Raw genomic sequence first — 22541 nt, forward strand, 5'->3', positions numbered from 1 at the left:
ATTTAAATGTATACGAAACTAACATATATATCACATGGCTTTGAAAGTTACTTAAATATATATCATGTTTTTTTAGGTATTTAATCATTGCCTTTTGTCCCCATAGTGGTCGTATTTCATTTTTACTTGGCATCCTACATTACTTTTTTCCAACAATAATTTGACAACTCATCCAGCTGAGTCACCACTCAAGAATCAGCCTGAATGAATATTTTGAACATTTTTTTGCCTTTCAATAAAGGTTTTTAACAAATTCAGAAAATTTAGGGGAGGTGATTGAAATTATTATAATTTAAAGAAAGTTTTAACAATGATAAAAAATTTGAAGGGAGGTTTCAGCAATTTACCGAAAGCGAAAAGAAGTATTGCAATTTTACAAAGCGAAGGAAAGCTCAAGAGTTGAAACTTTCCCTTGCCGAATGTTCTATTCCGTCGTCAGTTTTGAATTTTCTTTTCAGCACCAGCAAGGAAGCAACAACCCCTTTCCTTCGAACTCCTCTTAATACTGTCTATTTTCTTTTTCATATTCTTCGATCCTAACATAAAATATGAGGCTTTTGGTTTGTTCCTCTTCTTGAAGAAACTCGCAAAGCATTTTTGTATAGGTAAGCTTCATTTTTCTTATAACTCCAGTTGATTCCAATTCTGAAAAAGAATATTTAGTTTTCCTTTTTTTTCTTGTTTCTTTTCTTTTTTCTTGGGAAGTTTCCAGATGCTTTTCTTCCATGGCTTGGATATCCTGCTGCTGTTTTAATGTTTTTTTTTGAGGGGGGCGGGGGGATGGATTTAGTAAAGATTCTGATTAACTGGATGTCTGTTCTTGTATACCTGTTCAGTGAAATCCATTTCGAGTACTAGGTACAAAGTGTAGCAAGTTCTTGAGTTTGGTGATTCTCTAACGTAGAAACTATTCAGAAAGATTTCTATTTTGGGATAACGGAGGAGTTTTTAGCTAGACGACGGTTGAAAAGTGTAATAGTGGTAGTTAGGGTTTGTCCTTGATACAACGTAAAATTGAGCGATAACCTCATCTTTCTTTATTGGAGAATTAATCAAAGGTCTTTATGTAGTTGCTACTTGCTTTAATTGAAGAAGTCGTAGAAAAAAACAACAACAAAATGAATATGTGGAAAAGCCCTTGAAACTTGAGGTTTGTCTTATATCTCAACCTCTTTTTGGCAATAAACTTGGCTTGCAGTAAGTCATGTTAAATTAGTTTGGGCTTAAGGCAAACTTCAGTATTTTTGCTTTAAGACTGATAAAAAATGCAAGCTTTTGCCTTTTTGCAAGTTAAAGAACTATCATTGCCCCTGTTCTTTTCAAGATATTTTATTGTGTAGTTAAGTTTTCTCTAGTCAATCAGCCAATGTTCCTAGGATTGGACCTTAAGAATTTTATGTGGATGAGCTCATAACTTTCACTCTTCTACAGATATTTTTCATGTTGGAATGAACCCTTGTGGGGATCATACAAATTGGAAGCGTCTATGTCGTCAATGAGCGATGAAATAATCTCCTAATGAAATTATCAACTGATTATCAGGAGGAAACCCCTCCGAGTACATTTATAATTCTATAAAGGGTTTGAACACCAGAAAGGAAAAAGAACACTGAATGCTGGACGTGACTATGTCCCATATATGGGCACATGATAGACATGCATTTACATTTAGCATATTTTATTTTGTTGGATATAAATGGGGTCATCACTTGGTATGATGGTAAAATCCAAGGCTGTCAAATGTGAGAGGGCAGTCACTTGTAAAAAAAAAAATGTTGGAGAGTAGATCCATGTACAGTCCACCCCTCCCCAGATCCTAGACTGCTGGGACCATTATTTGATAATGACATTTTATTTTGTGCGATAAAAATGGAACATGCTCTACCAAGGAATACTATAACTTGGTGCTTTAGCAACATAGTCATGGCAGGACATTTGAGAGTTGGCAAAAAATAGGGTGCACTGACATGGTTTTAGTAGGGAAGAGGAGGCCAATTGGCTAAGAGTGTCTTCCTTATAGCCCCTAGATAGCATTTGGTTTAAAACATGGCATGGGTTCTAACTTCAATGCAGGCATCCACTAGTTTCTAGCAAGTCAACCTCCAAAACTTATGGTGTAGGGACATGCCAATAACAAATATAAAATAAAAAAATTGATTTAAAAATATGATAAAACAATAAAACTAAAGATAAAAATCTTTGAATTGCCAAAGTATTGACTCCTTATTGACGTTTCTTTCTCTCATTATACCATAGGACAAAAGAAAAATTATCAAACATTCAAATTGCCACAAATTGAGCCAGACAAAGTGCTACATCTCTCAAAAAGTAGTATGTATGAAATACTTAAAGTAGAGTTGATAATGGGTTGGGCAGACACAGCAGATCCAAAGCTAATTGACCTATATGAGGTCTGGGTTTGCATTACAATTATAATTGGGTAGAAATCGATTTTGGTTGCTCTGAACCATTTAAGTTCTAAACCAACTATATATAATTGTATATGCATATTGGCATATTACAAAGCTACATTTGGTTGTGAACAAGAAAAAAAGGGAAGGTTTAGATTTTAGGGTTTTAGTGAAGGAGAAGAAGAGGGAAGGAGGGTGATTCCAATGAGCCCCTAACCTTGTCCTCTCTAACATTTATTCATTATGAAAAATAAGTGTACAACTGCATCATTGCCCTTGATAGAGAAATATAATCACAAATGTAACCCATACAAAGACAATGACTAAAATACCCTTACAACATTTGAGTACCTATCCTGGACCAGACCCAACCCTTACAACATTTGAGTCGGGTCTGTTAGAACCAGGTCTACCTTAGCTTGGACCAAACCCAACCATTGATGGCACTAACTTCAGGCCAAACTAGCGGTCTACAACCATGTATATAAATCATAAACATGGGAATTGCCTTTTTTTCCTAATTTTTTCATTGTAAAATAAAAAATGGGAAACCAAGAGATATTGTAATCAAATTCCATCTAAAATCAAACCTTACTAGAATCTATAGTTGTCACCAGGGGTTCATGTTGTCTTTATGGCTTGTTGATGTCACTCAATTTGTTGATACAAGTAGGTATCTACCAGGTGTTCCATTTGGTGAGTGTTCCTTTAATATGGTAGGTGTTGCTATGATACCAACTTGTGGATGGATAGTTAAATAGGGAAAGAAAAGTGAAAGGGAAGAGGAAGAAGAAACATAGAACAAAAATAAGATTTTTGGGGAGAGAGAAAAGGCTATCAATTGGGCAGCCCTCTGTATCTATTGAAGGGATGAGAGATCCATCATATGGATGGCCGAACCCTGCAACTAGACCTATTCATGGGCCGGGCCGGGCTTTCACCCTGTATTAACAGAATTTTCTAAGGCTCGAGTCCGAGCCCAGCCCGACCATCGAGCCTACAACTCGGGCCCGAGCCCGACTCTCATAAAAGCCTGAAGCCTGGGCCCGAAATTTAGCCCATACTGTTACTATTACTACTGCTAAAGCGTCTGAATAGAGAGAGAGAGAGAGAGAGAGAGAGAGAGAGAGAGAGAGAGAGAGAGAGAGAAGGATAAAAATATATATTTTAATAAATATTATATTATTTATATATTTTATATAATATATAAAATACATATTATATATTTTATAAAATATATAATGTTGACTTAGGCCGAGCCAGGCTTTTTTGGCAAATCCCGAGCTCGGCCCGAAGTCAGGCCCGCGGGCCTAATTACATGATCAAGCTCGACTAGGGTGTGGGCCGGGCCATCAGGCTACCCGACCCATGAACAGGTCTACCTGTAGGTAGGTTGGGCGAAATTTCAAAATTTCTCTCTCTCCCATGGGGGAATCACATTCCCTATTTTAGAAAACTGCATTTTCAATGATCAATCTTGAACCTAAACCAGACCAGATCTGAAACAAAAAAGGGAGTGGAGGGTTATACCTGATACGAAGTAACAATAACATCCAATGAAGGTGTTCACGCCCAAGGATAGATCCAAAGACTGCTTCCACCGAAGATGACACGGTGCAAGATGAAGCAGAATCAGTAGGATGGCTCTTCAGCAAGAACCTGATTCTTCAGCAAGAATTTGATAGAGGGCTCCCACAGGGCTCTCCCAAGAATTTGATGAAGTAGAATCAGCAGGATGGCTCTTCAACAAGAACTTGATTCTTCAGCAAGAATCTGATTACATTTTCTACCAAAAGGTAATATCAAGAACACTTCTTGATCGCTCCCACAGGTGGAGATCAAACTGGTATGGCGACAGGAGTAGGAGAGAGCAAGAGAAGAAGACAGAAGTAGTCAAACTGTATGCTGTCCTCTCTCTTAGATCAGTAGACTGATGGATGAACTTGAGGTTCGCCCTGCTTCTCTATTTATAGCCTTAAAGAAAGGTTCTCCTAATCCCATTAGGAGTTTCCCAATCCAAATCCTGTATTTGGATCTGGACTTTCTTTAAGAGATAAGGATAATCCTTTATCTTATCTGTAGATAAAGATCAACCCTCCTAATCTAATTAGGAGTTTCCTGATCCAAATCTTTATTTAGATCTGGACTCTCTGAGTGGATAGGGATAATCCCTTATTTTATCTGTAGATAAAGATCGGCCCTTCTAATCTAATTAGGAGTTTTTTTATCCAAATCTTTATTTGGATCTGGACTCTCTGAGTGGATAGGGGATAATCCCTTATCCTATTTGCTGATCTAAATCCCAGAATCGCCCCTCTTTAATTAATCTCATTAAGCCAATTCGAATTGGGCTTTAGGCCCATTAAGTCTATGTGCTCACTTAACCTCCTAAATGCTGCCCAGTTGGCTATCCTTGTACAATGCCTGGGTTCAGCCCAATGAGACCCAAACATTGATCTACACATTAGCCAGATGGATTCAGCTCAGCCTCTGTTACAAGGCCTGGCCGAATTCACTGTAGGAAATAGCGAACCTCTGAGCCCATCACCATGGGCTCTTAATGGGCCCAACATTTACACTAAATAGTCATTGGGTCAAGCCACCTTATAAAAACCCAAGGACTGTGGGCAGATGCAAGATTAGCCCATCAGGTATTACCCTCAATGGTCTTACACTTAACCTCTCAGTCGTTAATGATCAAACACTGCCCGACAAGAGAGGACCTCTCCCTCGGCTGCAAGGTACAGTGTTGCACTCTCTACTCACATGGATCTCGGGAATTAAAACCTTTTGCAAACATTTTGAAACCATAATATATATATATATATATTATGCAAAACAAATTTCAGCGGTTGAAATCAACTACCGGTAGTTTTGTTTTCCATCAGAGAGAGTGCATCCCCAATCATTCACTTTGTCTGACAAAGGGGCTGATCCTGTAACTGTGATCATTGACTTAGATGAATTCTCGGACTGTCCTAGCATACCCAGGTTTTGACCCCCTCTAAGGATCTCACTGATTGGCATATCAAAGACAGTCCAATCCAACACCTAGTGTAGTATCATAATCGAGTGTAGGGGTCAGATGTAACATTCCAGTTTTGCCCATTTATCTCCAAGGTCCAGGGCAATATTGGAATTCTGGTCCGGTTCAAGGTTTCAAGAAAACCCACACTACATGTACCTCAGGTCTCACCCTGGTAGTTGAGACAAGCCACCCCGACCAATTTGGTGGCACATCAGTGTCAGCCTTGGCAAGATAAATCTCCCTAGATCTATTCATCGGTTGTGAAGATTCTAAACTAACACGAGTCTCATATGTGTCCAGTTTAAGGGTATTACATAGAAACACACCATGATAACATGAATCAAATATGTACTTTATTCATTTACATTAAATGTCATAACGTACATCATTCTGATTGGAGCTAAGGGCATACACTGTCTAACATCTACCAGGTGTTCCATTTGGTGAATGTTCCTTTAAAATGGTAGGTGTTGCTATGATACCAACTTGTGGATGGATAGTTAAATACGGAGGATAAGTGAAAGGGAAGGAAGAAGAAACATATAACAAAAATAAGATTTTTGGGGAGAGAAAAAAGGCTATCAATTGGGAAGTGATCAGGTTCCGTGGTGTTCCCAAATCCATTGTCTTAGATCAAGATCATATGTTTGTGGAACACTTTTGGAGATACTCTAGGTGAGGTTCAACATCAAGGTCCAATTTAATAGCTTGTAGCACCCACAGATCGATGACTGGACCGTAGTGAATTGCAAAGTTAGAAAGCTTCTGTAAATGGAGTTGAGCAAGTCTCCTCAGTCATGGGACACATTGCTACAATTGGTTGAACTCTACCAAATTGTATATGCGTTTAACCCTTTGGGTCCTCTAAAGCTTAAAAAGTTGCCCACTCCAACAAAGCCTATTGTAAAAGTGGATGACATGCTCACACACCAATAAAGAGACCTGCATCAAAGTCAAGGTACAACTTGAAGCATCTAACTCCTACAGTCCTACTATAAGAACTAGGCAGATAAGCACAAAAGAAAGGTGACCATTAATGTGGGAGACTTAATCTAGGTTTATGCTCTCTTCTAATTGATTCTTGTTGAGTGGGTTGATTTATGTTGGGCCGATTTATGTTTAGTTTGTTTTCTTTTAATTTGAGAAGTTGTTGGGCCTTGGGCCCATTAGTCTTTTATTTTTAAAAGAATTGTAAGTACTTAGTTGAGTTGCCGCCCTACTAGGGGCATCTTTGTAATATCCCATATTTAAGTTAATTATAAATAGAATGAGGGGCTGGCAGTTAGGGTTATGTATCACTATCCTAGTGGACCTTCTTCTCATTTTCTTCCCTTTCCTGTGTTTATTGCTGAAACCCCCAACTTTCTCCTCTTCCTTTCACATGAAGCTTGGCCGAAATCAACACATAAGGCTTTTTGCTTGGTATCAGAGCAGGTTAAAGGTTCTTGAAGAGATTCACTCTTGCAGCCCTAGATCGGCCGACTGCATGGAGATTTAAGAGGCTGATCGAAGCTCTCAGGTAAGCCTAGTTTTTGGATTTTCTTGATGAATCTGTATGCCCTATAGCTGGTCTAGGGTTTCTTATCAGAATCAGGAAAAACTGGAGAAAGGGGAAGAGTCCTGATTTTGTTGGACTCTTCAATTTTGACCTAAGTAGTGGCGCCCTAATTTTTTAGGGCTCCTTTGGGTTTTTTGTAAGGAGCGATTCAAGTTCCATGTGGTTTGGAGGCTTCTAGAGAGGGCAGTTGCTTTTTCTCTCTCTTCCATCCCACCGAAAAGGAATCTTTCGTGGGAAGAAAGTCCAGGATACCAAAGGAGTGTCGTTGGTTCCAGAAGGTATTCTATTCTTGCTGCATTTTTTGGTTGTTTTTTGTACCTCTTTTGAGACACATGGAGGGACACAGAGTTGAATATAAGCCTGAGAATGAAATTTGGCCAGTGAGAGGAGGTGCTGGAGACCCCTTCGGAGCTGGGACCATTACTATAGTTAGGTTGGATGGTACAAACTACTTGGAATAGTCCCAATCTGCAAAAATGGCCATTGGGGCTCATGGAAAATTGGGGTATATTATTGGTGAAGAGGTGAAACCAGAAACTGGCAACTCCCGGTGGGTGCAGGAAAATTATATAGTAATGACATGGTTGTGTAATTCTATGTTGCCACATATAAGTAAAAATTTTTTATGAGCAAACATTGCTAAGGAGATATGGGATGGGGTTATAGAAACCTATTCACAAAGGGAGAATGTTGCTAGGGCTTATCAACTGAGAAATCAAATTATTGCCACAAGGCAGGGAGATAGATCTGTTGCAGCCTATTTTTCAGTCCTTAAGACCCTATGGCAAGAGATCGACCATCTAGAGACCTTTGCTTGGGAAAGCACCAAGGATGCAACTACCTATCAAAGACATTTAGAGAAGTATAGGGTGTTTGAATTCCTTGCTGGCCTTAACCCTGAGTATGACATTGCACGACAACATCTTCTTTTTAGGGACAATGTCACTCTCTCCCAAGCATATGCCTTTGTGTTAGGAGAGGAGTGCAGGAGGGATATAATGATGAAAAATCTTAGTTCTGATCAGTCTGCTATGGTAAGTGCTGTGAAATCTAAACATAATGGCAATGAAAACAAAAAGGAAGACAAAAGGGACTTGGTCTGTGACTACAGTAAGAAGCCTAAGCATACAAGAGACACTTGTTGGAAGCTTCACCCACATCTTGTGCTGACCAGATTGAAGAATAAGAAAGGAAATGCGCACATGGCAGTTACCGGTGATACTCCGGCCCCCCTATTATAGTTGCTTTGGAGTCCGTTGCAGTTGCTGCAGTAAGGGCCGAGCTTAAGAGGTTTGGGTTACTTCTGAATCAAAGGGATACAGCTAGTTCCAGTTCAGTCGTAAGCGAACAACAAGAGCATATGACCCATTTCTCCACTATTTTCTCCTCTTATCAACTCTGTTCTGGCAGAGATAGGGTCTCCACAGCTGATGGATCCCATGTTCCTATTACTGGAAAGGGATCTGCCAAGATTAATGATTCTATTTGCTTACCCTCTGCCAAGATTAATGATTCTATTTGTTGTCTGTTAGTAGTTTGACTAAGAATCTGAACTGCTTAGTGATTTATTCTCTTGGACGCTGTATTTTGTAGGATCTGGATTCAAAGAGGACGATTGGGAGTGGTCGTGAAGTGAATGGAATCTACCTCCCAGATGCTCTCCCTCTTCACCAAAGCCATCATGTTTGTAGAGATAGTGAGTCAAAATCTGTGGGTCAAATTATGCTTTGGCACAACCGTCTGGGTCATTTATCATTTTCTTCTTTGAGTTGTTTGTTTCCAAAACTGTTTGAGTTTATGAATCTGTCAAGTTTGAATTGTGAGGGTTGTGAATTTGGAAAGCATTGTAGACAATCTTTTAAACCTAGTAATAAAGGATGTTCTTGTCCCTTTGATGTTATTCATTCGGATGTGTGGGGCCCTTATCATGTTCCCTCTATGGGCGGTTATTGCTATTTTCTCCTGTTTGTGGATGATTTCTCTCGATATTCCTGGATTTACTTAATGAAATCACACGATGAAGTACCATCCATGGTGAGGCAATTCCACCAGATGGTATTAACACAGTTTGGGACAAGAATAAAGATGTTCAGATCTGACAATGCTAGGGAATATTTTGAGAGACATCTTGCCTCATATCTGTTGGAGTATGTCCATCAGAGCAGTTGCTCTTATAGTCCACAACAGAATGGTGTTGTAGAGAGGAAGAACAGACACATCGTTGAGACGGCAAGAAGCATGATGATTACAGCCACAGTTCCGTTTCGTTTTTGGGGTGATGCAGTTCTCATGGCAGTATATCTGATTAACAGAGTGCCCTCTCATGTACTTAGATTCAGGACCCCATTCAGCCTTCTTTTTCCTCAAGGGGAGATGTTTCATATTCCTCTAAGGGTGTTTGGATGTGTCTGCTTTGCACATATTCTTGGCCCTTACCGTTCGAAGCTTGATCCCAAGGCAAAGAAATGTGTTTTCCTTGGATATGCAGAGAATTAGAAAGGGTACTGTTGCTATGATCCAATCTCTGGGAACCGGTATGTTACTGTGGATGTTGCCTTTTTTGAATCTACGTACTTCTTCTCAAAGAATCCTTCTCAGGGGGAGTGTTTTGGGGAAGTAAGTCAGCAGTCTATCCCTCTCCCAGTTCCAGTTCCTGTGTCTACTCCTATGCTTGACCACCACTCGATGTCACCTAGTTTGTCACCTCCTTTGTGTTTCATTTCACAACATTACTCACGGCAGAGAATTCATAAGGCGGTTGCTTCCACTACAGCAGAACTCACACCACTTTTTGTCGATCCCTTGGAGACTCCAGATTCAGCTGATACGGATTCAAGTATTCCTCTTGATCCCACTATTTCAGTTCCCATTGATCCTATTGACACTGTTACAGATAACCTTGATCTCCCTATTGCTCTTAGAAAAGGGAAGAGAAAGTGCACTGCTCATTGTATCTCACAGTACTTATCCTACAGTGGACTTTCTCCTTCCTACCGTGCTTTTCTCTCTTCTCTTGATTCAGTGTCTATACCTAAGGGTGTTAGTGAGGCTCTCTCCAAACCTAAGTGGAAGACAGCTAGGTAGGAAGAGATGAAGGCTTTGATTAAGAATTAGACATGGGAGATTGTGGACCTACTAGAAGGCAAGGAGACAGTTGGATGTAAATGGGTTTTTTCAGTAAAGTATAAGGCGGATGGAAGTATAGAGAAGTACATGGCAAGACTTGTTGTAAAAGGGTATACACAAACATATGGCATTGATTATCTAGAGACATTTGCACCAGTTGCAAAGATGACCTCTGTTTGGATACTCTTTTCTCTTGCTACCTCATTCTCTTGGCCCTTGTTTCAACTGGATGTAAAGAATGCTTTCCTAAATGGGGATCTGCAAGAAGAGGTGTATATGGATATTCCAACTGGTTTTTATGATAATGCTGAAAAGGGAAAGGTGTGCAAGCTGAAGAAGTCACTATATGACTTGAAACAATCTCCCAGAGCATGGTTTGACAGATTCAGAAAGGCCCTGGTTGTTTTTGGCTACACTCAAACTCAATCTGATCATACCTTGTTTGTGAAGTGCAGGGGATCTTTGGTGTCAATCCTAATTGTTTATGTGGATGACATTGTTGTCACTGGGAATGATCTGAGTGAGATTGATAGTCTGAAGAAGAACCTGCATAAGGAATTTGAGATTAAGGATCTTGGAGAACTAAGATACTTCTTAGGCATTGAAGTTGCAAAATCGAAACATGGAATTTTTATCTCTCAAAGGAAGTATGTCTTGGACATTCTCTAAGAGATGGGGAAGCTTGGAACAAAGGCAGCTAGTACCCCCATTGATCAGAACCATAGAATCAGTGCATCAGAAGGTGAACCAGTGAAGGACCTTGGGAGATACCAAAGACTTGTGGGTTGGCTACTATACTTGTGTATGACAAGACCGGACATCTCCTATGCAGTAAGTGTAGTGAGTCAATACATGCATGCTCCACGAGATCAGCACTGGAAGGTAGTTGACAGGATCCTTGCATATTTGAAGGGACATCTAGGCAGAGGCATATTGTTTACTGATCATGGACAACTGAAGCTAGAGACCTATACAGATGCGGATTGGACAGGATGCCTTGATGACAGAAGATCAACTTCAGGAGTGTGCACCCTAGTTGGGGGTAACCTAGTCTCATGGAAGAGTAAAAAACAAATAGTTGTGGCAAGATCAAGTGCAGAAGCGGAATATAGGGCCATGGCATATGGAGTTTCAGAACTTCTCTGAATCCGTTCTCTGTTAGAAGGAATCGGTGTACAGGCAGAAGAACCTATGATGCTATACTGCGATAGCTAGGCAGCAATCAATATTGCCCATAATCCAGTCCAACATGACCGAACTAAGCACATTGAAGTAGATAGACTTTTTATCTAAGAAATGGTAACTTTTGGAGAAGTTTGTCTTCCATACATTTCTTCTGATCTGCAGCTTGCTGATGTTCTCACAAAAGGTGTTGCGAAGAATAAGCTGGAAGATGATCTATGCAAGTTGGGAATGTGTGACATCTATTCCTAACTTGAGGGGGAGTGTTGAGTGGGCTGATTTATGTTGGGCCAATTTATGCTTAGTTTGTTTTCTTTTAAATTAAGAAATTGTTGGGCTTTGGGCCCATTAGTCTTTTATTTTTAAAAGAATCGTAAGTACTTAGTTGAGTTGCCGCCCTACTAGGGGCATCTTTGTAATATCCCATATTTAAGCTAATTATAAATAGAATGAGGGGCTGGCGGCTAGGGTTATGTATCACTATCCTAGTGGACCTTCTTCTCCTTTTCTTCCCTTTCCTCTGTCTATTGCTGAAACTCCCAACTTTCTCCTCTTCCTTTCACAAGAAGCTTGGCCAAAATCATCACATAAGGCTTTCTACTATTCCCTATAGACAAACTTCAAAAATTGTAGAACAGGAAGTTTGGACTATCACATCATTGAGAAGATTAATGACAATGCCTATTGGCTTGAGCTTCCCTTACATTCCAAGACTTTAGATATATTTAATGTTAAACTCCTACTATAAGGACTAGGCAGATAAGCATCTAAAGAAAGGTGGCCATTAACGTGGGAGATTTAATCTGGGTCGTGCTTTCTCTTAATTGATTCCCTATAGACAAACCTCACAAATTGTAGAATAGGAAGTTTGGACTATCGCATCATCGAGAAGATTAATGACAATGCCTATTGATAGGAAATGGTACTTTCATTAGATAATTAAAAGATTATAGTCTTACCACCCACAAAAAGGATGGAAAAAGAAAATAAACAACTTACAAACATGCCCAAAACAAAGCCTCCCTAGTAACTCCTTGCTTAACTAAAGTGTTAGCCATTCCATTTGCTGACCTTCTTACCCAATTAAAGTGCACCCAAATCTCCCTTGCTAAGCTAATAATCTATCTTAGAGGTTGTCTAAGAGACCACACTCCTAGGTTTCCAGTTTTCATCCACCTTATTACCAACTTGGAGTCTCCTTCCATTTCTAATTGCTGCATGCCCCATTGTTTCGCCAATTTCAAACCTTGAAGTAAGGCCATTACTTTTGTCCTTAATGAATCTCCCACCCCAATTGGGTCCGAGTAAAGGGCCAAGACTTTTCTTTCCTCGTTTCTATACACACCCCCAACTCTCGACGGACCTAGATTACCCAAGGAGCTTCCATCAAAGTTTAGCTTCACCTTGATCTGAGGCGGTGGTACCCAACAATCTTGTACCACAGGGGAGGAAGGTGAGGATATTGCTATAACACTCCAATTTCTAATTAAGTTTGCTGAGGAGAAATCCTTGAAGAGATGATGTACTTTCAGCTAGTGCATAACCTTGATGTTGACAACCTCCACAAGTGCTTCCTTGGATTTTTCTTGCCTTAGGAAGATCCTATTGTTTCTCTCTTCCCAAATTGACCATAGAATGGCAACTCTTGTTATTCTCCACATTACCTTGCCCCTTTTCCTTGGTTGTTGGAAGAAGTTAGAGTAAAAAAGGTTACACCTGGGGGGGGGGGGTTTCATCTGTAACCAAATAAAGAAGAGAACCAATTCCATAAATAATAAGCAAAAGGACAAGAAATCAGAAGACGAATCGCCGTCTCACCATTTCTTAAGCAAAGGTAACAGACATGTGGGGAAAGGCTGCAGTCTGTTCTTTTTCTTTGAAGTACATCCATAGTATTGATCTTTTGAAGAACCACTTCCCAACAAAAAGCCCAACTTTTGGCGGCATAGGAGAATACCAGATTTCTTTAGCAGGAAAAGAGACAGACACAAAAGAAGACTGGACTAAGGCATTGAAGAAAGATGAACAAGAGAAAGTCCCTGAAGAGGACTCTTTCCAAATTCTATTATCTGGGCAAGAAAGATCTAGGAAAACTGAATTCAACACAGTGAATAACTCATCTGTAGAAGCCAATTCTGAATCCCTCAACCGTCTTCTCAAACCCAAATCCCAAGTCCCCTCAGACACACGAAGTGAGGAGATGGTTTTGAATTTATTTAGGGAAAGAGAATACATTACCGGGAATCTATCCTTAAGGGGGGGGGGTGTTCCCAAGCCAAAGGTCCTCCCAAAACAAAATTTTATTACTTGAACACACATCAAATTTGATGAAAGGTTGAAAGGAAGAAAAGACTCCAACAATTGCTTTCCAAGGGGAGAAATGAAAAGTCCTAGGGTTGACGCCAGCATCCCATCCATTAGCTGCCATCCTATGAATACTTTCCACCACCAAGTGCCACAAACTGTCCTGCTCCAAAGGAAATCTCCACGACTACTTTCCTAACAAAGCTACATTTCTTAATATGATATTGCCAATGCCTACACCTCCCGCTTCCTTTTTCCTAGAAATTACTTCCTACTTCACTAAATGGTCCTTTTTTGAGTCTCTCCCAGCAAATGGAAAAGAAACAGGCAATCCCTGCTCCCCTGTTAGTGATCTTGAGGAGTCATCTCCCAGAAAACTCCCTCAGAACCTAGGTAGAACTGGCGACATGTCAGGTTTTATTGTTTCTAGATTTTGTCTTGATTCTTGTATTCCTTGAGTTTTTGATACTAATCTGCCCCCTTCCCCAGTTGTTGTTTTACCTTAGCCCACAGGTGAAGTTGACACTCGTCCAAAGGCTACCTATCCTACTGACACTCTTCCAAAAGTTGACTGTCCTAGTGATTCAATTGAAGTAACAAAGATGTTAGAGGATGTGGAGGCTCTGTAGGATACTGTGGATGAAGGAGAAAGGATTTGGGGATTAATTTTGTAGACCTTAAGACTCTTGGTAGAGAGGAATTAGGGGAGAATTTTGAAAAGGAACAAGAGGGTGACACCCCCGTTCCTAGTTCCCAAGTAAGGGGAAGGGAGGGAGAAAGGGTAAGATTGGGCCAAAAAACAACAAAGAGAAGAATTGGGAAGAAAAGTCAAAAAAAGAAAAGAGTGGAAGAACAAGATATTTCGAAGAAAAAGCTTGGAGGTGGGACACCTAAAAGGAGGAAGAAGAAATTGAGTGAAGTGGAGAGATTGAGGTGTGAAGTGGACTATGACAAGGGTTGTTTTGGGAGAAAAGGAAGGTAGTCAGGTTAGCAAAAGGTGGTTTTTAGGGTTGCTCATAAGTTAGGTTCTCAATAAAGATTATTAGTTGGAATGTAAGGGGATTGGGGAGTTCCAGGAAGAGAAGAGTGAAAAAGGAAATGCTCAGAAAAGAAAAGCTAGATATTGTGTTGATTTCGGAATCAAAACTATTAGAGGTGGATAGGAGATGGGTGAGAAGTATTTGGTCGGCTAGAGGATTGAGTTGGCTTTTGCATAGTTTTGGGGGGCCTCAGGGAATATTCTAACAATTTGGAAAAACGAGGATTTGGACTGTACAGAAGAATTAATCGGTAACTATACGGTTACAGTGAAATTCAGAAGAAGAATTGATGGATTGGAATGGCTTTTAACAAATGTTTATGGGCCAAATTCGTATAGAGAAAGGGAGGAGTTTTGGGAGGAATTAGCAGCTATAAGGGGATTGTGGGATGGTTCGTGGTGCTTGGGAGGAGAGTTTAGTGTCATCAGGTTTATAATTGAAACAAATAACCCCAACCATAGGATCACCTCAAGTATGAGGAAGTTCAACTGTTTTGTGGATTCTTTTGAATCAAGGGAGCTACTGTTGGTGTAAGCTGATTTTACTTGGTCTAATTTTCAGGAAGAACCACTTTGTTGTAAACTAGACAGATTTTTATTATCTTCAAACTGGGAGGAAGAATGGGGTGCTTTGGTGATGAGGGCACTACCTAGATCTACTTCCGATAATTGTCCAGTTAGACTATCTCAAGAAAGACTAGGAGGAGGACCTTGCCCCTTTAGATTTGACATGTGGCTGTTACATCCAGACTTTCAAAGAAAGTGAAAGAATGGTGGGAAGAGGATTGGGTGGAGTTTAGGTGGAAGGGATATAGGTTTTATAAGAAGCTACAAAAACTAAAAACCAGGAACAAAGCTTGGAACAAAGAATAGTTTGGTAGAATTGAAGACAAAAAAGAGGCTATTAGTAAAAGGATTCAAGAACTTGATGTTGTTGAGGCAGAGAGAGGATTGAGGCGTGAAGAAAGGGAAGAGAAATGGAAGTTGAAACAAGAATTGGAGAAAATTCTCAAAAAAGAAGAGATAAGTTGGGAGATAAAAATCAAGATGCAAGTGGTTGAAAGAAGGAGATGGTAATACAAGATCTTTCCATAGCTCGACAGGTGGAAGAAAGAGGAAGAACAGTGGAAAGTTTGGAATGGAATGGGGCAATAATGGCAAGAGAGGAAGATATTGCAAAAGCTTTTGTGGAGCATTTTAAATCCATTTATGACAGCCCTAGTAGTGCAAGAGAGACTCTAACCAACTTTGAGTGGCATGTTGGAGAAAGGGAATTGTTGGAACCCCTGGAAAAAACTGTTTGAGGTTCAAGAAATAAAGGAGACAGTTTTTTCTATGGAAAGATCAAAAGCCCCGGGCCCGGATGGATTCACTATGGCTTTTTATCAAGACTGTTAGGATATCTGAGGTGATGACCTAGTGGAGTTCTTTTTGGAATTCTTTAAAAGAGGAAAAATAAATGCGGGTGCAAATGCTACTTTCATAGCTTTGATCCCTATAAAGGTGCCTGCAATTCAGCCCAAGGACTTTAGACCGATCAGTCTGATTGGGAGTTTGTATAAGATCATTTCTAAATTTCTTGCACCAAGACTCAAGAAAGTCCTTCCTTAATCTCACTGAATCAAGGGGCCTTTGTGAAAGGGAGACAAATTATTGATCAGATTTTAATAGCCAATGAATGTGTGGATTACAAAAAAAGAAAAGGAGAAAAGGGTCTCATCTGTAAACTTGACTTAGAAAAGGCTTGTGATTTGGTGGATTGGGATTTTTTGCTAGAAGTGTTGAGGAATAGAGGTTTTGGGGAGAGATAGTGTAAGTGAATGAAGGGTTGTATTACCTCTTGTCACTTCTCAATCTTAGTGAATGGAGTAGCTAGGGATTTCTTTCTTGCAAAGAGGGGCCTTAGACAAGGAGACCCTTTGTCACTTTTCCTCTTTACCTTAGTAGTGGATGTCCCAAGTGTCTTGATTTCAAGAAATCTACTGAAAGGATGGAGAGTTGGGAGGCAACAAGTGATTGTCACTCACCTACAATTTGTGGATAATATCATTCTCTTTTGTGAAGGGGAAATTGAGGAGATGGATAATTTGAGATTGGTAGTGATGCATTTTGACAAAGTCTCTAATTTGAAAATCAATTGGAACAAGAGTTGTGTAGCGAGGGTAAATTTACGGGATGATGAAGTGCAGTTGGTGGATAGGGCTTTAGGTTGTGAGGTAAGTGGTTGGACTACCAATCTCGCAAAGCCCACGATTGTGAGACCTAGTGCCATGAGAGGCAAGATCACTTCTCCCCACCTTGCGACCTCTCCTTGGTGCCTATAGTAAACATTGACTTGGTCTTCCAGTGTCAACACAGATCATGCCAGCCACCCGATCATCTACAAGCAGAGCTTCCACACACTTGAAACTTCAGTTTCCTTAGCTTTCAGGTGTCTACATGGTTTATCTTTTTTGTTGTTTAGCTATTTTCTAATGATGTTTTTGGCACCAAAAGTTGTAATCTTTTTGAGCTTGACGGTATAAAAGGCTGTTTAGTCTTTGTATTAGGCATTTTATCTTTGGAATTGGAATAGAAGTTGCTTGAGTTCTGCTGTCAGGTGTTTATCCTCTCTCTTGTTGGTCTTGTTTTAGAGCCACAAAGATCCCCTAAATTCTTAATTCTGTCTACGTGAGTAGAAGCTAAGGTCACTACCTCGATGAGTTGCAAAACCAAAAAGTCACTTGTTGCTTCAGTTTCACGTCTGTTGCAGTGTAGTAATGCAGGAGCTGAAGAATCAAATTTGGAATTTTCTATATTTCTGTATGTTTGGACAGTATGGGTATTTTCGTCATTTTGACCAGCCCCATGTGGGCTTGGTCTATAGCATTTTGTTCCTCTAGCTTAGTAGTGTTTCTCTTTCAATTTTCAATTTATTTGCATTAGTAGATAGAAAGTTATTATGTTTCTTGATGCACAAGACAAGCAATGACTATTTTGTAATTATGGTGAGCGGTATTCTGGGCCACACAAGTCACTCTATAAATAGATGTATTCTCTTTCTTTTGAAGCTAATAAATATTTCTTTAGACCTCTCTTGCAAGTTTTCTATATTAAGTGGTTCCTACAAACCCTAGAGTGATCCTAGGACCCTTGGAGTGATTCCTTAGGATTTCTCTCTCTGTTCTCTTTCTGTACCCTTTCTCTCTCTCTCTCTCTCTCTCTCTCTCTCTCTCTCTCTCTCTTTCTATCTTGTAATAGTTTGTTCCGGCCCTATTACATCAGTTTTGGTATCAGAGCTAATGGTTGATCACCATTTTCTCACAAAGTGACTGATTCTATAGGCTTGGGGTATCATTTAAACAATCTCATGGATCTAGAATCAATGATGATAGGGTTTTGAACCATATGAATGGTCTATGGTTGATTTACTTGAAAATTTGGTGGAAGAAAATAGATCTAGTAATGTCAACTATAGGAGTAAGGTTTTCAAGAATGTTAGAAGTGAAAGGGAAGTGCCTAATTTCAAAGGAGTTGAAGACCGACAAGCATTCTTTGACTAGATTGCTAAACTAGAACAATATTTCGAATGGCATGATATGTTTGAAAAACAACAATTTAGATTTTCATGCATGAACATTTTGAGCTTTGCTAAAGTATGGTGGAGAACTCTTGAGCAGTGACTAGAAAATAGAGGTGAATATCCTATTACCACATGGGCAGAGATGAAGAGGTATTTGCAAGAAAAGTACATTCCACAATACTTCCATGATGATTTATATGTGGAGTTGACCAGTCTTAAGCAAGGTATGCTATTTGTAGTTTAATATATGCATAAGTTTGATGAATTATATAATAGATGTGACATTACAGAAAGTGAAAGGCATAATAGTTTGTTTCATGAATAGACTAAGGGATGATATCAAGAATGAATTATCTACAATTCAGATTTATGACTTACATCATGCCTTTTAATTGGCTCTCAAGATAGAGAAGCAGCTAGTTACAACAAAGAATTTGAAGACAATGAGAAGAAAGTACAAAGTTGAATATAAAGAAGATGATTTCTTGCATGTTGATGCCCATCCTAAATTAAATTTGTGAATAAAGAATTTCAACCTATAGAAGTTGTAAACATTGAAGATCAAAAGGGTGCAGGCTAAGAAAAGATTGGAATTGTTGAAGAAGGAACTTCCAACACCCATGGTCAGCTTGAGGTTAACGATCAAGAAAAGATAGAAGTGAAGCAAGTTGAAGAAATTCAGGGCAAGATGCAAATGTGTTGGTTGTAGTACATGAACTATATTCTTTGCTTTGTAGAGATCATCTATGTATTAATGCCATTACGCATTATCAATTTATCATTTTTGTTTATTCAACATATCTTATTTTCTTATGGGACTTAAGTCAAGTCAGACTAAAATAAGATTGACCAATTTCTGAATTTTTAATTGTTAAACTTTTAATGGGTCTAAAATAATTTCAGGATTTTCATTCTTAATATAGGGAGTGGCTCATGACTTCTCTGTCAACTATGATTTTTCCAATACCAATAATGGCTTTTAAGATGTGCATTTTGGTTTCTTACTATTTACTTGCTTCTCTTGGTTGTCTATCTGATACCATGTTTCCATTAGCAGATAGTGTAGGGTATCAAGCTATCAGCAAAGATGCCCAATTCATCTGAGGGACACGAAAAGCTGAGAGCTAACTCAAGCCATCATGTGAGAGAAGAAAGTGAATATGCAAGGCTTGTGATATCAGATAATCCAAGTACGTCAGAAGTTGAATTTTTACAACCTCAAGTAGAATCAAGATCCAAATCTCTTGTCTGGTGGATGAAAGCTTTACTATGGTTCTGTGTTTTGATAATAGTTCTCCTCATTTTTCTGAAATGGGGAGTACCCTTTCTTTTTGAGAAGGTATCTCTACAACTAATTCTTTCTCACTTGTTCTTTTTGAGACCTTCCATTTCAGCAAGTGGGCAATGCTTGGGCAGTTTATGCCTAAATATAAATGAGATGAGTAATGAGCCTATGCACTATATATGTAAAGTGCAGGATACATTATCTACTTCGAAATTTCCTTGTATTCTGAAAGTAAACATTTTAGAACCTTTTTTCTTGGATGTAGATTTCCATTGAGGGGTTCACCCTGGAGAACCTGAATTTGCCAACAGGTCTGCTGATGCATATATTTCTGTATTGCTATAATTGTTTGCTTAAAATATAAATCTCTCTAGATGGATAGACAATAGTAAAAATGATTACTATATCATTCCATTAAATCTTGTACTATTATCAATCCTACATGCAGAGACGTTAAGCATGATGTCTTTTTATCCTCAATTTGTCTATGGGCATTTTGGTCTTGTATGTGGTAGCACCGAGTACATATCTACTTCTGATCTTGAAGCTTTGTCAATGTTATGTGCTGCAGGTTCTCCTCCCAGTAATGCAATGGGAAGCCACTGCCTTTGGACGGCCAGTTCTTGCAGCAGTGCTTGTTGCCTCTCTGGCATTATTCCCTGTTCTCTTAATCCCATCTGGACCCTCCATGTGGCTTGCAGGGATGATTTTTGGATATGGTCTTGGATTTGTGATAATCATGGTTGGAACAACCATTGGGATGGTCTTGCCCTATTTGATTGGTTTACAGTTCCGGGACCGTATACAGGTAAGAGCAACCATGGGCAGAATGAGAATACTGCTACAATCACTATTACTACCACTGCTGCTACGTTTCTGACTTTGCTTGCATTTTGATTTTGGCATTTCTCAAAATATGCAGCAATGGTTGAAAAGATGGCCCCAGAAAGCTGCTGTTATTAGGCTGGCGGGGGAAGGGAGCTGGTTTCATCAGTTTCGAGTGGTTGCTCTCTTCAGGGTCTCACCATTTCCATACACAATTTTCAACTATGCTATAGTGGTAACAAATATGAGATTCTGGCCTTATCTATGCGGATCAATTGCCGGAATGGTGCCTGAAGCTTTCATTTACATTTATAGGTTAGTAATATTGAAGTCTCACCAAATCGTTTTCTTATTTGTTCATAAACAAAACATAATTAGGAAAGATGTCTATCCTTGGTCAAGGGATCATTACGGGTTTGAGTCTGAGAGCGGCCACTTTGTGCTGAAAAATGGGGGAAAAAAGCCAATGATTAGGGCTGTATCCAGTTGGCACCCCTCCGAAGATCCCATATTGGTAATGGCCTCTTGGCTGCCCCTTGCCAGCCTCTGGATTGATGAGGGAAAGCCTTTATCACTGCTAGACTTCTGTTGTTTTGCTTGTAGAGGCATTCAACTGATGGGGTAACACTTGATGAGTAGAAAGAGTTTGTTTTCTCTGTTTTTAATGGCCACCCACTCTGCAAGAGACTAGGTTGGAGGGACTGGATGCATCTGAAATGCCATCCAGCTCCCTAAATTCACTTAACTTCTCTTTGGAAATCCCTGCAATTGTACCTTGTCACTGCCTAACTTCTTCCGTGTGGTGGATTTGGGTGCAGCGGGCGGTTAATAAGAACTTTTGCAGATGTGAAGTATGGTAAGCATCACATGACTACTGTGGAAATCGTTTACAACATCATCTCCTTCGTTGTTGCGATAGTCACCACAGTTGCCTTTACAGTCTACGCCAAGAGAGCGTTAGAGGAACTTAAAACGGCAGAGGGTAATGTGGAAGACGCAGCCACCTTCGATGGCCGTAGCAGTATTGAGATGGAAAAGCTTCCACTTGAAAGGCCTAAACATTCATGGGTTTCATCTTTCTATATGTGACAGAGATTTAAGGAATGGGCTATTTAAAGATGGGATCGGTCTGGATTCTTGTTAGATATTTGTAATTAGAAAGGGGAGAACCAGAGAAAATATGAGTGCGTAAACCACTGATGAGCTTTCCATGGTCCATACAAATCGTCTTCTGACCAGCTTAACAAGTAACAACTTAACCATTTGTATAGTGAATTTTTTTACAGTAAATTAAAAAAAAAAAGACAATAGATATCTTTATTTGACACGTAATGGATATCTTTAAAAAATGAACCTCGTGTATTTTAGATTCCATTTACAAGAGGTTTACATCTATTAGACAAAGCAAGGTTCAAAGTGTTTTTAGGGTTCAAAGTATTTTGTTACTTTGATATCAGCAAGTATTGGTATCGTATAAACATAGATTTGAAGATGAATATGGATACCTATTTTGATAGGTTTTGGATTAATATGGATATATTTGAAAGAAATGGATACATTTGAATATTTTAGGGAAATTTGTACAAGTCCTAAAAATACATCAATAATAATAAATATAAAGTGGAAATAACTATGAATAAGGTATAAATACAAAGTAAATGCAAACTTTAGTAGAAATACATGACAATCAACAATATTGGGAGTGAATGACATGTACATATCATATAATAATATTTTTTTAATTGGAAATGGTAACTTCATTAATACAACTTAAGAATAACTTTCTAGAGTTAAGTACAGTTTTCAACCCCTAAACAGGTGTTGAGCCCCCAGTAATCTTTCTTACAAAACTGCCTATAACATTCTCTCCCTCATAGTCCCTTGTTTAGCTAATGTGTCATCTAAACCATTAGCTGATCTCCTTGTCCATTTGAAGCATGCACCGATCTCCCTCGTTGTGTTGAGGATTTCTCTTATGGGTTGTTTATAAATCCAGGTTCCCAACTTACCAAATTGTAGCCACTCCAATCAACAATTTAGAGTCTCCCTCTATCTCAATTTGGTGTAGCCCCAGTTGTTTGGCATATCTTACACCTTGAAGCAAGGCCATCACCTCCGCTCTCAATAAGTCCCCCACTCCTATTGGTCTTAAAAACATAGTCACAATTCTGCCATTTTCATTTTTGAATACTCTTATACCTAAAGGGCCCGAATTAACTCT

General features: G+C 39.3%; 1 protein-coding gene across 2 annotated transcripts; it reads left to right on the forward strand.

The window, feature by feature from the left end:
- Positions 1 to 329: 329 nt before the first annotated feature.
- Positions 330 to 21592, forward strand: LOC148860879 (SNARE associated Golgi protein family). Of its 2 annotated transcripts, XM_088981970.1 has the most exons (6): positions 398 to 605; positions 1071 to 1150; positions 19268 to 19549; positions 20067 to 20303; positions 20418 to 20635; positions 21139 to 21592. In XM_088981970.1, exons 3-6 carry the CDS (start codon positions 19298 to 19300, stop codon positions 21407 to 21409), a joined length of 978 nt encoding a protein of 325 aa, XP_088838096.1. In that variant the 5' UTR covers positions 398 to 605; positions 1071 to 1150; positions 19268 to 19297; the 3' UTR covers positions 21410 to 21592. The 2 variants fall into 2 exon arrangements, with proteins under 2 accessions (XP_088838095.1, XP_088838096.1); XM_088981969.1 differs by lacking the exon at positions 1071 to 1150 and having other exon boundaries at positions 330 to 605.
- Positions 21593 to 22541: the final 949 nt, after the last annotated feature.

This window comes from Nelumbo lutea, chromosome 4 (assembly GCF_056320005.1).
Source record: "Nelumbo lutea isolate HS-2025 chromosome 4, American lotus-T2T, whole genome shotgun sequence".
NCBI classification, from domain to species: Eukaryota; Viridiplantae; Streptophyta; class Magnoliopsida; order Proteales; family Nelumbonaceae; genus Nelumbo; species Nelumbo lutea.